This window comes from Schistocerca cancellata, chromosome 3 (assembly GCF_023864275.1).
Source record: "Schistocerca cancellata isolate TAMUIC-IGC-003103 chromosome 3, iqSchCanc2.1, whole genome shotgun sequence".
Classification (NCBI taxonomy): domain Eukaryota; kingdom Metazoa; phylum Arthropoda; class Insecta; order Orthoptera; family Acrididae; genus Schistocerca; species Schistocerca cancellata.
This window is the reverse complement of record NC_064628.1, coordinates 792,677,011-792,693,137: the sequence shown is the minus strand read 5'-3', so window position 1 is coordinate 792,693,137 and position 16,127 is coordinate 792,677,011. Positions and strand designations below refer to the sequence as shown.

Here is a 16,127-nt window from a genome sequence, read left to right as displayed (position 1 = left end):
TTCTTGTTCCACATGCAAACAGAGTGAAGGAAAAGCAAGTCAATATGCCTCTGCATCGGCCCGTCTTTCTCGTATCTTAAATCCTTGGTCCTTACACAAAATTGTTCCGCAGTCAGCTTCAAATGCCAGTTCTCCAAATTTTCTCAATAGTGATCCTCAAAAAGAACTTTGCCTTGCCTCCAGTGATTCCCATTTGAGTTCCCAAAGCATCTCCATAACACTTGCATCAACCACACTTTCCTAAAATTCTCCCAATAAACTTAAGTCGACAATCGCCATCCCTACCACAATCCTCAAACACTCATTGAGTTTCATATCACTTTGCAACATGATGCCAAGATATTTAAACAATGTGACTGTGTCAAGCAGGACACTACTAATGATTTATCTGAACATTATGAGTTTGTTTTTCCTACTCATCCACATTAACTTACTGTTTTTGACATTCAGAGCTAGCTGCCATTCATTACACCAACTCAAAATTTTGTCTGAGTTGTCTTGTATCCTACTACCGTCACTCAACTTTGACACCTTCCCATATGCCACAGCATCATCAGAAAACAACTGCAGATTGCTGCCCACCCTGTCTGCTGGATCATTTATGTACAAAGTAGATAAGAGTGATCCTATCACATTCACACTTCCACAGGGCACTCCTGACAAAACCCTGGTCTCTGATGAACACTAGCCTTAGAGGATAACATACTGGTTCCATTACTTAGGAAATCTTCAAGACACTCACATATCTGGGAACCTGTTCCATGTGCTCATACATCCATTAACAGCCTACAATGGCTCACCGTAACTTACCAAACGAAAGCGTTGGTATGTTGATAGAGACAATAAACACAAACACACACACAAATTTCAAGCTTTTGCAACTCAAGGTCGCTTCACCAAGAAAGAGGGAAGGAGAGGGAAGAACGAAAGGATGTGGGTTTTAAGGGAGAGGGTAAGGAGTCATTCCAATCCCGGGAGCGGAAAGATTTACCTTAGGGGGAAAAAAGGACAGGTATACATTCGTGCACACACACACACACACACACACACACACACACACACACACACATACACATACATCCGCACATATACAGACACAGGCAGACATATGTAAATGCAAAGAGGTTGGGCAGAGATGTCAGTCGAGACGGAAGTACAGAGGCAAAGATGCTGTTGAATGACAGGTGAGGTATGAGCGGCGGCAACTAGAAATTAGCAGAGGTTGAGGCCTGTTGGGTAACGGGAAGAGAGAATATATTGAAGGGCAAGTTCCCATCTCCAGAGTTCTGATAGGTTGGTGTCAGTGGGAAGTATCCAGATAACCCGAACAGTGTAACACTGCGCCAAGATGTGCTGGTCGTGCACCAAGGCATGTTTAGCCACAGGGTGATCCTCATTACCAACAAACACTGTCTGCCTGTGTCTGTTCATGTGAATGGATAGTTTGTTGCTGGTCATTCCCACATAGAGGGCTTCACAGTATAGGCATGTCAGTTGATAAATCACGTGGGTGCTTTCACACGTGGCTCCGCCTTTGATCACCCCAGGATTGGAATGACTCCTTACCCTCTCCATTAAAACCCACATCCTTTCGACTTTCCCTCTCCTTCCCTCTCTCCTGATGAAGTAACCTTGGGTTGCAAAAGCTTGAAATTTGTGTGTGTTTATTGTCTCTATCAACATACCAACGCTTTCGTTTGGTAAGTTACAGCTTCTTTGTTTTTAGATATATTTTTCCCACGTGGAATGTTTCCTTATATATAGCAAACGAAAGCGCTGGCACGTCGATACACACACAAACAAACACAAACATACACACAAAATTCTAGCTTTCGCAACCAACGGTTGCCTCGTCAGGAAAGAGGGAAGGAGAGGGAAAGACGAAAGGATTTGGGTTTTAAGGGAGAGGGTAAGGAGTCATTCCAATCCCGGGAGCGGAAAGACTTACCTTAGGGGGAAAAAAGGACGGGTATACACTCGCGCGCACACACACACACACATATCCATCCACACATATGTGTGGATGGATATGTGTGTGTGTGCGAGTGTATACCCATCCTTTTTCCCCCCTAAGGTAAGTCTTTCCGCTCCCAGGATTGGAGTGACATACACATATCCATCCACACATATGTGTGGATGGATATGTGTGTGTGTGCGAGTGTATACCCGTCCTTTTTTTCCCCCTAAGGTAAGTCTTTCCGCTCCCGGGATTGGAATGACTCCTTACCCTCTCCCTTAAAACCCAAATCCTTTCGTCTTTCCCTCTCCTTCCCTCTTTCCTGACGAGGCAACCGTTGGTTGCGGAAGCTAGAATTTTGTGTGTATGTTTGTGTTTGTTTGTGTGTGTATCGACGTGCCAGCGCTTTCGTTTGGTAAGTCAAATCATCTTTGTTTTTAGATATATTTTTTCCCATGTGGAATGTTTCCTTCTATTATATATATAATATATATATAATTTACCTGTTGCCCTTCATCTATATAGTTCACAGTATACCATCTGATAAGAGGGCAAGCTGAATTTTGCATGAACGATACTTTCTAAAACCATGCTGATTCATGAACATAAGCTACTCAGTCTCAAGGAAATTTACTGTAGTCGAACTCACAATATGTTCTAGATGTCTGCAACAAATGGACGTTAAGGATATTGATCTGTAATTATATGGATCTGTTCTTTTGCCCTTCTTATATACACGAGTCACTTGCACTTTTTTCAAGTCATTTTAGGCTTTGCAATGGATGACAGATTCATGATAAATGCAAGTTATGTAAGGTGCCAATGTTGCAGAGTAATGTTTGTAAAACAAAACTAAGATTCCAATCTTATTTGTTTTCAAGTTGTTTCTCTGTGTCAACAATGGTTATTACTACGTACTCCATACAGGACCTGTTTGATGGAAAATTATGGTATGTTTGGACAATTCTCCTGCATGAATGATTTCTTATACTCAAAATTTAATACTTCAGCTTTTCTTTTGCTATCTTCAGCTGCCACACCAGACTGGTCAATTAGTGACTGTATGGAACCAGTAGACCTGCTAACAATTTTACATAGGACCACAATTTTCTTGGGTTCTCTGCTGGATCTTTTGCTAATGTAGATGGTGGTAGTTGTTGTATGCATCACACATAGATCTGTGCTAATCTTTGCTTGTCATCATTAGTACACTCTCTTTTGAACTGAGAGTGCACCAGCCTCTCCTTCCTCAGCACCTTCCAAATTTGATAATTAAACCATGAACCACCATGATAATTAAACCATGAAACCACACTCCCTAAGAATGGAAACAAAAGAGAAGATGCTTTTGTGAAAAATAAAATATATTGTAATCTTGAATGTCATGTTGAGTCCTTGAGGCATGTGACATATCAAAAGTTGTGTCCTGCTCTAATTCACAAGTCACTCTAATGATCTTTACATCCATTCAAGGAAGTATATGTTTGTAAAAGGAAAGCAATAGATGTACTTTATCATGATATGAGTAGAAGTTACCTTATTTTGCTTCAATAACAGCTGAGAACATGTAGAAGTTTAGACTTCCCTAGGCTACACACAGGATTTCAGAGGCACTGGTTAGCAGGACCTCTACTCCAAGAAAATCAACTATGGCGACTGGATTAAAATAAAAGGGTAAATACATCGGATACTGTGTCAGATGAAAGACCTCATGCAAGTGTTCTGATTCAGCTTCAACTACAAGGAACGAGCCAGCAGCTACATAACAGCCTAAACCAATAGGAAAAACACTTCAATGCTTTACCACCTACCACTCACCTGGCTGTGAGGGAGGATCCACCATTTTGGGTACACTAGGAAGTGCCTTGGCAGCAGAACCCATTGGCAAAACAAGTGACAGCTGGGGTTCCTATGCAATGTGCCTGATTCTTTGCCATCACTAAACCCTAAGGCAGCAGCCTGAATGTGACTGACCACAGTCAATAGCACATTCAGCTTTTCGCGAACTGCAGCCAGCTCTTTCTGCATCCACATGCAGCATGTGCACATCCTGCCCAACCTAGCAAGACTAACTGAAGAAGTAAATGATACAAGCAGACAGAACCAATACTGTGAAAAGGAAAGCTGCTACTCACCTGATTCACAGATGGGCACAACAAAAAGGCTGTCACGAATAAAGCTTTTGGCCAGTAAGGCCTTTGTCAAAATTAGATGGCAAACACACACGTGGACACTCGTGCGTCTCCACTATATGGTGAGTAGCAACTTTCCTTTTCACAATGTTGCTACATTCCATCCTGGATTTTCCAAAGCAGACAGGAACCTAGATACACAACTTGCTACCCTCCTGATGTGTCACCAATGGACGCTGATGTCTTAATGAACTATTTAGCTGGCTGCTCAGAAGAAATGAAAACTGTGCTACAGACTGTCTGAAGTTACACTTACAAAACACTAACTTAAATCTCTTACGAAGAAAATCATGCACAAAATTTAAGAACTATACTGTGAGGAAAACAGAGGAAAAAAATAGCTATGTAATTTGCCTCTCTGGATGTCTGCATCAGCCAGGAGCTAAGGCCTGACTGACTGGCTTAGTAAATATCACTTGTCTTCAAAACACTACAAATGAGCCACTGTACATTATGTCAATAGAGCTAATGATTTGTCGTTTTCAGTAAAGGAAGGTGGAAGTAGGCAGGCAGTGATTGTACTACATGATAGGGCACAATATGTAGAAGTTGTAATAAGTGAGCTATTGACTGAGTCAATATAGCAGGGTAGCAGGATGGATTTAAATTTGGTACTGGAGGAGTACGTAAATCAAATAGAACAGGGAGAGATGTCAGGCCAATAGAAAACAATTCACTAGTTCATGCTACCTGTTAGCAGGAATCAAGAATTCTTGGTAAATTTGATACCCGAGACAGTGAAATGTTCATGTTATATGCCGTCATCAGGAAACAGAAGCAAGTGTTTGAGTTAAGAGATGTGGAAATATTGCAGATGTTGTAACCCCATTCTAGACATAGTTTGGTAAGAAGAATAGCTAATGCGATGATTGGAGAGGAAACAATGGCCATCTTCCACCAAGAGTTTTGCAAGAAGATAGTTCCAGTTAGGACAATGTGGTAATTAATTGGCCTGCATTGTGATTGTGAACAAGGAGTAAGAGGGCTATGTGGTGAGTATGTTAACTGAGTATGCACATCTGCACACATTCTGTCATCTGGGAAGAGAAACCAAAGTATTAGCTAATATTCTAGAAGGTATCAAGCCACCTGATTGTTCACAGCTAATGTCTGACAGCCTCCTCATACATTCAAAGCTTTAGAGGAAATAGCATATCAGGTCAATGGGTTTAGGTACGTTGACCAACGGAGGGGTGCCAACCAGGATGTAGCTATGATACCTGAAAGGAGTGTGCAGTGAAACCAAAGTTCAATTCCTGATTATGGTTTTCTCTCTGGCCCAATAGGATACTTTAGATGGGATGTTCCACAGCAGAAGGAGGGACTGAACACAAGCAGCTGATGATGTTCTAAGAGTGCAGCAAGAGGTTTCAGCTCAATTGCTGCCACTAATGATAGTGGGGCTGGGTTAACATATTAACAGCATAGGACCCCACCCAATCTGTTGAGAAATTAATAATGAGCCTGTATGTGGTCTTCTTGATACTGGCTGCTCAGTCACAGTTGTGGTGAAGGGTGGTTTCACACTCACAGGTGATGTGTGGCTGACCAGGGTAGAGCATGGTTGAAAAGTCATTTGTTATGATCATTTCAAGCTCCGTGCATATGCTGAAATGGACATGTACAAAGTTGAGAATTTGTGAGTTCACATGGAAGATTAAACTGAGGATTGTGCAGGGGCTTCCACCAATTTCATTTTGAGTCTGATGTAACAAGATGACAAGACTGAGTCCTAAATGGGGTCAAGATCATTTCTCCTCCCTCTTCTTCCTCTGCCACTCCAGGGTGAGGCCTAGGGCCTTTATGGTCTCACCATCTGTTCCTTAGTCTTCCCACTCATTACTTGCCTCACGTTTTATAATGAATTTCTAGTTTTTAGATGTCTATGTGGTGGAGTACAAAGTATACATTCTCTCCAATTTTTTTTGTATTGGACTGCCTTTTGGGTTACTGGCTGCACCACTACTTCTCCCCATATTACTTCATTTCTAATTTTGTATTCCATAGTGCAACCTTTCACAGGTTTTAGAAATTTCATTTCTGATGCTTCTCATTGCTGCAGATCTTTCTCAGCATCCTACTTTCTGCTCTATTCAATAATGTGGGAACTGGAATGACTTTACAGAATTTCAGTAGTGTCTCACTCCTTGTTTTGCCCTTAACCGTCAAGCAAGAACACCTAGGTATAAAATGTGCCAATCACGAATAATGTTGTTTTGCACCATTCCATTGTTGTTTCACAATTGCAAGCCTATGCCTACTTCTTTATTACTGTTTCAGCTAAAACAATGATAAATTATCTTGTCATTCATCCAAGTGAGCAGTAGTAATATAAAGTAATCAGCAAGCTGGGTGAGAAAAAAATTAGATATATGCAAGAAAATGACACAGATTACAAGCTAGCAGCACAATCCCACAATGAAGCAGTTGTCTACAAGATAATCTGTAACTGAACAAGTAGTTGGCTGGGATGTGATGGCACTTTACTTTTTAATGCTATTAGTGGGTCATTCCTGTGGGGTGACACCTGACCGTAGCAACAGAATGATGTAATGAAAGTTTATTTCATTATTTTTAATTAAACAGTGCTTTAGTTTGTGTTATGTAAGTTTGTTTTATTGCTTTTTAATTAAATTAAGATTAAACTTTGATTTTGCTCTTACATGTTTACCTTGGTAACATAAAGACAGCTATTCTTTTATGTATTCACGTACATTGCACACCCGTTCATGTTATGAAAAATGACATGTCCACTTGAGGGTTAAGTGTTATCTTTATTGTGCTACATATATGCTGGTAAGCATTACCAAAAAATAGGGTGAATAGAAACAACCCTCACTTTCAAAACTGATAATGTTAAAAAGAAAAATGAGAATCAAAATTATATGGGATTATAGAGCATGTGCCTATCTTTAAACTTGTAACTAGATTTTGGACCTAGCTCATGCTTTTGTGACATAAAGAAATGAAAACTTGGTGTTTCTATTCTCGCTGCAGATGTGGGTGAATAGAAACAGCAAGCTTATTAATTTTTCTATTTAGTGGTCTTTCAGGTGAATAGGGGCATCTCAAAATCTATTTGGCTCCAGGAGAATAATAAACAAAATTTACTTGGTTCCAGAAATGTTTTGTTCACACGAATATTAAAAATATTGCATGAATTGTGGCTTCTTATATTCTGTTTTCCAAATAAAAATCATTATATTTCTAATTGCTATACCATAACATTAATTGATGACCTTGGTTTGCTTGTTAACACATTAAGTCACTGGCATCATGTTTAAAAATGATGTATTTAAACATATGAGTCTCACCCCCAGAAGTAACTAAAAGTTTTCAAATAACATCTCCTTGTTTAAAATATGACTTTCCTTATACTTTAATCACAGCATAATCTTCTTGGTTGAGAACAGTACCAGGTGGTTCATTTCTCATAAATTCTTTGTCTTCTTGTGATAAAACACTGACTAATGCTGTTTCTATTCACCCCACAAATCCCAAAAACACAACCCTACATTTCCAATTAGCCTAAACCGAAGTCAGATTAAAGTACACTTTAAAACTGAACTTACATTAAAACAATATAATTTACATTTGTTACTTACAAATAAAGTTCCAAATTAGCAAATTCAGCAATACATCCAATGTTTGTCATAGAGAGAATTAAACATCAATCGAAAGAGTTGTCAAATTTGAAATTCATAATTGCCCTGTTAGGTTAGTTTACTACCAACCTAGACATACAGACCCTCTAATGATATTCCCATTTGTCTTCTGACATGATACCACAGAACCTTTTTGGAAGTCTTGTTTCCATTCACCCCACTGTTTCTATAAACCCCATTTTATGGTAGTTTTTTATGGGTATCCATACCTTGATCACTTTTATAGGAAGAAGACGTTCTCATTTTACCTAAATTTTGGATCTCCATAAGCTGCCTACGGGAAGGTGGAGATGATGTATCGCAACTTGATAATTTACTACCAAGCCAGAGGGAACAATTAAACCAATTATGTAGAGAATTTGGTGATGCACTGACTGATACAATGAGACTTACCAACTACATCAAATATCACACTGAGTTGAGTCATATGGTACCAGTCAGACAACCACCATAATGGCTGTCACTGCCCTGCATGAAAGAGTTAAAGGAATTAGCAGAAGAGATTTTACAGCAAGGGGTCATTTTCCCTTCTGAAAGCTGTGTTCAGTGCCCAAGTTTCTTGTGCAAAGCCCATCAGACAAATCCAGACTGGTAGTAAATTATAAGGAATTTAGTACGAAGGTGGTCTTCCAGTCCATACCATTAAAATATTTGTATTTATGTTTTGGTTGATTCATGAGCAACTGTGAGTTAATTTCATCATATCTGAATGAGGCATATTATACAATTCTGTTAGAGAAGGGATCAAAGCAAATGACAGCATTTGCTATGGATTGGAAGCTGTTTGAATTTAGTTGAGTGCCCTTCGGTCCCACCACTGCGGACAGACATTTTATCGCATCTGTTAGACATGTTGTTTTCTGATATTAAAATCAGGTGTGTGTATCAGTACCTGGACAATTTAAGAATTTTTTTAAATCAGGTCTGGGAGGAACATATGGGACACTTATGAGAGGTGCTCAAACATCTTAGGAAGGTGGGACTGACCATTAAGGCCAAGTAGGTAAAGGTTGGATTTCCTGAAATGTCATTTCTGGGACATATTTTGTCAATTGGAGAAGTAATAGTGGATCTCAAATGGACTAAGGGAATGTCCCTGCCAAGGAATGGCAAGTGGATGGCAATGTTCGTGACCAAGATTAATTTTTTTTTAGGAAGTCTGTTACAAATTTCACACAAATGGCTAGGCCATTGAAAGAATGACATAAAAAAGGTTGTAAATTTGAGTCAAGTGAGTCTCAACAAGCTGTATTTGAGAGATTGAAGGAGTGTCTAGCTGGAGGTCTTCTCCTTTCAATAAAGGATTTATTGTTCAAACAAATGCATCCATGGTGTTAGTAGTGGCTTGCTGCTTCAGGAATATCCAGAGGGGAGATGGGCAGTCTTGTACGCCTAAAGAGGACTGTCCCTTGGAGAAAAATACTTGGTTTATGAGCTTGAGGCTTGGGCAATTTTGTTTGCATTGGAGAAATTCAGGTTCTACCTAGACCAAAAATTCGTTCAGTTAGATACTGACAATCAGGCTCTTAGTTGGGTGTTGGCACCCTACAGACAGATAATGTCACAGCGCACTGTTTGAGTCACATGTCTCAAGGAGATTTGGAAGAGAATGAGGTAAGTGGAGATGAACAGGGTAATAAACTGCAAGGGAGTAAGTCCAATATTGGGTGGCTTACTGACACTATTTAAAGGGACTGCCAAACATGAGGAAGATGATGAAGCCTGAAGAGCTATTAAGCAGAGAATATAAAAAGTGGTAGTGCCCAGGCCACATACACTTAAAATGGTATAATCTATTTAATAGCCATGGCTGCAATTGGCTTGGAATTGTGGTGTTTACAGAAGTAGTACCTAAGTTATTTGCTCATTATCACCAGTCATCAGTGGATAGACATTTGGTAATCTACAAACTATGTATCAAAACTTGGGAGGAATTTATGTAGAAAGGAATGGGGATCAGGACAATGGTGGAGGTGTGTAAGACATGAAAATTCTACATGATATGAAATGAGGTTTGTTGGCATTGAAACTGGTAGAAAGGCAGATGGAAAAGTTGCATATCAATTTTGAAGGTCCATTTCCAAGGCTGTAGTCAGGAAACAAGTATGCTCTGATACTCATAGAAGCTTTTTCAAGGTTCTCCTGGTTGTTTCCTAAAACGACTGTGACAATACAAACAGCAATGTACTGGTTGAAGTGACTTTTTGGTACCTTCATCCCTGTCAAGTTTTAGCACCTGCATTGCTTTTACCTCCAGAGCCTTCAAGGAGTTTGGTTTCCAACTGGGAATTAAACATTCAACAAGCACACCATTCTACCGAAACCCATTGTTTATAGAGAGAGTTACCTGTAATCTGCAGACTGCCTTAATTGCAGATCATCATTAAGACCACATATTTTGGGCTGAGACCTTGGAATATTAATCTACACATTTAGTATGGCTAAGCATAAGCCAAACAAGGAGGCTCCAGTAAGACTAATATTTACTTTTAGGGCCAACCCCCAATGGCTACCAGTGGTCTGTTGAAGAACTATTGCCCAATAAAATATCTCCAAAGGAGGTCTGGGAGAGGTGGTAGAGAGACCGGAAAAATATATTGGCCATTTGTGAGCAGAGTTCTGAGAGTTACTACCAGGTAAGATGTCCCATTTCATTTACAGTTGGATATCGTGTGTACCTCAGAAATTTTGGCAAAATGAGTATAGCAGGGGAGGAGCTGATGGGATAACTGTTACCATGCTTTAAGGGATCCTATGAAACTGTCCATTTTGTGACTCTGATCACATTTTTAATGAAAGATTTTGCAATGGCAAGGAAATACAGGGTGGTTTGTTACCTCATTTTTAAAGTTTTGTTATGGTTATATGCTAGTTATAATCCTTCTGCCATGTAGTGAGAGAGAAGACAAGAGTTTTGGAGGTGGGGGGGGGGGGGAGGGGAAGGGGAGTAGGAGATTTTAAATTATGCTTTGTGAAGTGGCACTTTTGAACTTCCATCCACTGGGGGTGAGAGTCTGCCAGATTTTGGATGACACACTCTGGGTCACTGGGGACCAGTCTCTAGTGAAAGAGCAGAATGGAGAGCAACTGATTGGTTTCCAAGACAAAAGTTCAACTGGAACATGGTGTGCCACAGAGCTAGGCAGCTTGTACAATCAATGATCAATGCAAGGAATGATCAACCTGTTATGTCATGGACATCATCTATCTGGAGGGCAGACATGTCTTTTCTCAATGGCCAGATGAGATGGCAACCACAACTGGATACAAAGAAGAATGTTTTTGGTTATTGCTGTAATACACAGAGCTCTAGGAGTGTGCTTTAGTGGCTCACAGTGGTTGTTGGGTAGCTCACAAGTTGTCAGATTGACATTATTGTATGGCGGGCATTGTGTACAGGAAGACAGCCAGTGTCTAGATACATGTTTTGGATACAAAGTATTTGTTTCAAATTCCAATATTACATGCCATGGTCATGAAGGTCCAAGAGTGTGCCTTTTGTATTGTTTCTTACCTTCACATGGAGGGTTTGTTCTATCATTGTACTAGAGACTTTTGTATTGTGTTTATGATAATGCTGATGAACACAGCTCCAAGTTTTCTGAATTTTATGTTGCTCTTATTGTCTGCAGAGTAGCAATGTTGTACATAGAAGTGGTAAGTTGCTGGTGAAGATCCTTGGTAGTAGATGTAGATCCTGTTGTGGTTTTATTCACTTGTTGTACAGTGTTTATATGACTGCCTGATTGTAACATACTATGTGTAGAGAGTGTGAGTATGGCACTTTCTATTCTATTGTTTTTGTTTGGTGCCTGCTTGAGTGTCATAGAGACTGAATCACATTTGATTTGCATATGTGCTGTATTGCCTAGGAAGTTTTTTTATTTATTTTATTATTGTGTTATGCCCTTTTCTACATGCTAATTAATTCCAGGCAGAATGTTGTTGATTACTTATTAAGTGCCTAACATGCTACTGATGTCAGTGTGTTAGTGTGAATATACATATATTGTTAATAAATGCTTTTATAAAATAAGCCCATGTCTGCACAAACCCTCATCCCAAACAGCACTCCATCAAAATCCCCTGCTATAATATATGTGGCAGAGAATATGAAAGGGCTGATGATTATTTTGGTGGTAATGACTAATAACTCAGTAATGCATTCTATGAATCAAAATAAGGATGTGTTTTTCTATACACACTGACATATGTCATTCCTAGACATCTCTGTAAGAAATTTATGTATGCAGATATTAATAATTATTGATAAGCTTCATTGTTAACTTCCTTCTGTGAAGTTCAGAGAAAGATAATGTAAAAAGAATGCTGGAGCACATTTCCAAAAATAAGATTCTGAGTCAGTCATTAACCAGATTCCAGGTGGTTCAGTCCATTGAACATGGCATTTATCAATGCACTAGACATCTGATAAAATTGGTACTATTCTCCTGGCTGGAAACAAATTACTACAGGCAAGGTCTATATCATGGATTTACATTTTGGACCCACTACTACTTTCTCTTATGACTGAACACTTAAAATATATAAAAGTGCCAGTACTTTGTATAGTAATTATGGCACCAGCAAAAGAAGAAACATGATTATTTATTATTTGTGTTGACTGGATGAGTCTGCGATACATCAACATTTTGCAGTTCATAGAGCTAAATGAAGTCTTATACTTTAATGGATACATGCTGTATATAATTCTTTACTTAAGAACATTTCACATTTATGCAAGTACACCAGCATTGCCCTATGATGACAAATCTTTGCATTGTGCTTAATAAATATCTCTTCCTACTGAAAGGTTAAGGACATTATGTGGCTCATGTGAAAGAAAGCGTAATTTTTATGACATTGGGAATATGAATGCAAAACACAGTGAGCAGCTTATCTAAAGGTTTATGTACACTTGAGATGAACCCTCTAATATTGGTATGTATCTTCATAGGAGACATAGTAACAAATGTGTTCAGACAAGTGGATATTATTCAGGCAGTTGAAGGTTCTACACACATCAAAAAAAGTTTTGCATACCCTGGTTCCCAGAACTCCTGAAGGTAGATGTTGACTGTGGATTTTGTATAACAGACACAGTCCCTTTGACTGTTCAGAGATGTCACTAAACTTGCCAAAAGATGTAAACAACCATGCATGAGCAGTGCCTATTGGACGGAGGGGGTCTGACAGCCGATCAGTTCCAGTCATTCCACCAGGAAGGAGGTAGACGGCTCGTGTTGTCTGCAGTTCAACCATGCCTAGACAGTCAATACCATGGTTCGATCATGTCCGCATTGTTATTTTGTGCCAGGAAGGGCTCTCAACAAGGGAAGTGTCCAGGCATATCGGAGTGAAACAAAGCGATGTTGTTCAGACATGGAGGAGATACAGAGAGACAGGAACTGTTGATGATATGCCTTGTGCTCAGGCCACCCAAGTGCTACTACCACAGTGGATGACTGCTACCTGTGGATTATAGCTCAGAGGAACCCTGACAGCAATGCCACCACATTGAATAATGCTTTTTGTGCAGCCACAGGAAGTCGTGTTACTACTCCAACTGTGCACAACAGGCTGCATGATGCGCAACGTCACTCCCGACATCCATGGTGAGATCCATATTCGCAACCATGACACCATGCAGCAAGGTACAGATGGACCCAACAACATGCTGAATGAACCACTCAGAATTGGCATCACATTCTCTTCACCGATGAGTGTCGCATATGCCTTCAACGAGACAATCATCGGAGACATGTCTGGAGCCAACTCGGTCAAGCTGAACACCTTAGACACACTGTACAACTCGTGCAGCAAGGTGGAGGTTCCCTGCTGTTTTGGGATGGCATTATATGGGACCGACGTACACCGCTGGTGATCATGGAAGGCACGGTAACGGCTGTACGATACGTGAATGCCGTCCTCCGACCAATAGGCCAACTATATCAGCAGCATATTGGCGAGGCATTTGTCTTCATGGATGACAATTTGCATCTCCATCATGCACATGTTGTGAATGACTTCCTTCAGGATAATGATATCACTCGACTAGAGTGGCCAGCATGTTCTCCAGACATGAACCCTAATGAACATGCCTGGGATAGATTGAAAAGAGCTGTTTATGGATGAGGTGACCCACCAACCACTCTGAGGGATCTATGCCGAATCGCCATTGAGGAGTGGGACAATGTGGACCAACAGTGCCTTGATGAACTTGTAGATAGTATGCTACGACGAATACAGGCATGCATCAATGCAAGAGGATGTGCTACTGAGTATTAGAGGTATTAGTGTGTACAGAAATCTGGACCACCACCTCTGAAGGTCTCGCTGTATGGTGGTACAACATGCAATGTGTGGTTTTCATGAGCAATAAAAAGGGCGGAAATGACGTTTATGTTGATGTCTATTCCAGTTTTCTATACAGGTCCTGGAACTCTCAAAACCGAGGTGATGCAAAACTTTTTTTTGATATATGTAGTTACAGCACAGAGTTGGGAAGTGTTCATTTATCTCTAGAGTTCCTAGCTTAGGTGCCACACTACCAGGAAAATATATAAAAGTTGTTTTTACCAGAAGGACCTAATCTTCTCCCGTTGCTCAGTTGGTGCAAGATCTGTAGTTGATACTAAGGATCCAAGAAATGCCGAATCATTCGATTGACGGCTTGCTGACCTAGGCAACAGATCTTGTCGACTACTTGAAGCACTAATGGTTCGTCTTTGTGAGGCGGTATCTGAAAAACAGACGTCTTGAGTTTGCATCAAACTTAGTGATTAAAAATTTTGCCACAAACAAGTTATCTGTCTGAGTCTTCAAAATGATCTGTCGAGCAGTGCAATATGTTGTGATGAATTTCCTTAAGCACACAAGTATTTTGATCAAAACTTTAAATCCACAGTGTCCAAATAAAATAGTTTATCATTACTTTAATATTTCCTATTTCAGTGCATAGTTTCACATGAAGTCATAACAGAGTCCTTGATAAATGATAAGTTTGTAATATCTTTACTTATCAGGTTGCACATATGAGACATATTAGAAATCAGATTGTGTGCCAGACATGAAATCATACTATTGACAAGATACTTAAATAACTCAGTTCAGCTTTCCACTTGGAAATACTTCTCAGCATATCTGAATGAATTCATAAACACTACAATATTTAATTATTTTCTGTTTACTTGTGTTCACATTCTTTCATTTACATTCATGATTCTGACTATTGTGCCATTCTGAAGCAATAGCTCATATTGAAGTGAGCTATTTTTTTCTTCCTAAGGGGACATCATCCTCGTGTCTTGTAATGCGACTATGTATGTAACCTTTCTAGATATTTCATGTTTTATTCATAATGAATACAGTAAACAAAAACTAACATGAGTAAAAATATACTGTAATAGAAGTAAAAATGTTTCCGTAAACATTGGTCCACAAATGAGCCATTTGTGAGATAACTGCAAATGTGTGGTTATGAACTACCACTGAGTGTGAAATACTGCTCTGATTAATATAAACTTAGCTGAAATATAACTTTTTGATGACATTATTAAGAAATATAACAGTGCTTCAGCGTATTACACCTTACAACTCACTGTACACTCACACCTATTAAAAGATTCGTTTTACATGTTGTTCTCACATTTCAATGCAAAATGGTCTCTTCTCAGCAGCTGAGTTATGAATTCTTTCACAGATCTCTGGATCATATTGTAAATGTTGACAAGACTGCACAGATTGCAATTCCAGTTCTTCAATTTATCAACAGGAGTAATGTAAACTTCACTTTTGAGATGACCCCAAACAGAAAAATTCAGAGGATTGAAGTCAGGTAATCTTGGAGACCAAGGACAGGCACTCTCCTCCTATTCCTCTTGGACAATATAGGTGGTTACATCAGAAGCAAAATGTTCCCCATCATACATGTACAACACTCCCTAGCATTGCACCAGGGTCATATTCTCCAGCAATCTCTGAAGATTCCACAGCAAAGTGAAGATACCCTCATCCATCACTTGATTTTTTTTATTTGTTTTTTATATGTGGCTGTGTGAGAAGACCACCTGTGATCCTCAACTACACCTTCAGTGACAAACATTATTGATATGATGGTGCATGAATAGCATGTGTAACATTAAATTTATAATTAGATGTGAACTTAATCAGGAGGTTAAATTTCTAATACTTTTGTAGTAAATAAGACAATATTTCTTGCTGAAGGCAGTAATGGCTCATAACCACACATTCACAATTATCTCACGAATGATTCATTTGCAGATTCACGTTCACTGGAAAGTTTTTGCTTAT

The 16,127-nt window shown here is 39.4% G+C and overlaps 1 protein-coding gene across 1 annotated transcript in view; it reads right to left on the bottom strand.

Moving 5' to 3' along the window:
* Positions 1-16,127, bottom strand: part of LOC126176569 (proton channel OtopLc-like) — a 180,132-nt gene that overhangs the window by 88,685 nt on the left and 75,320 nt on the right. The window contains exon 7 of the mRNA XM_049923730.1: positions 14,394-14,556. Within this exon, the coding sequence (XP_049779687.1) occupies positions 14,394-14,556 (163 nt within the window). The remainder of the gene's footprint in view (positions 1-14,393; positions 14,557-16,127) is intronic.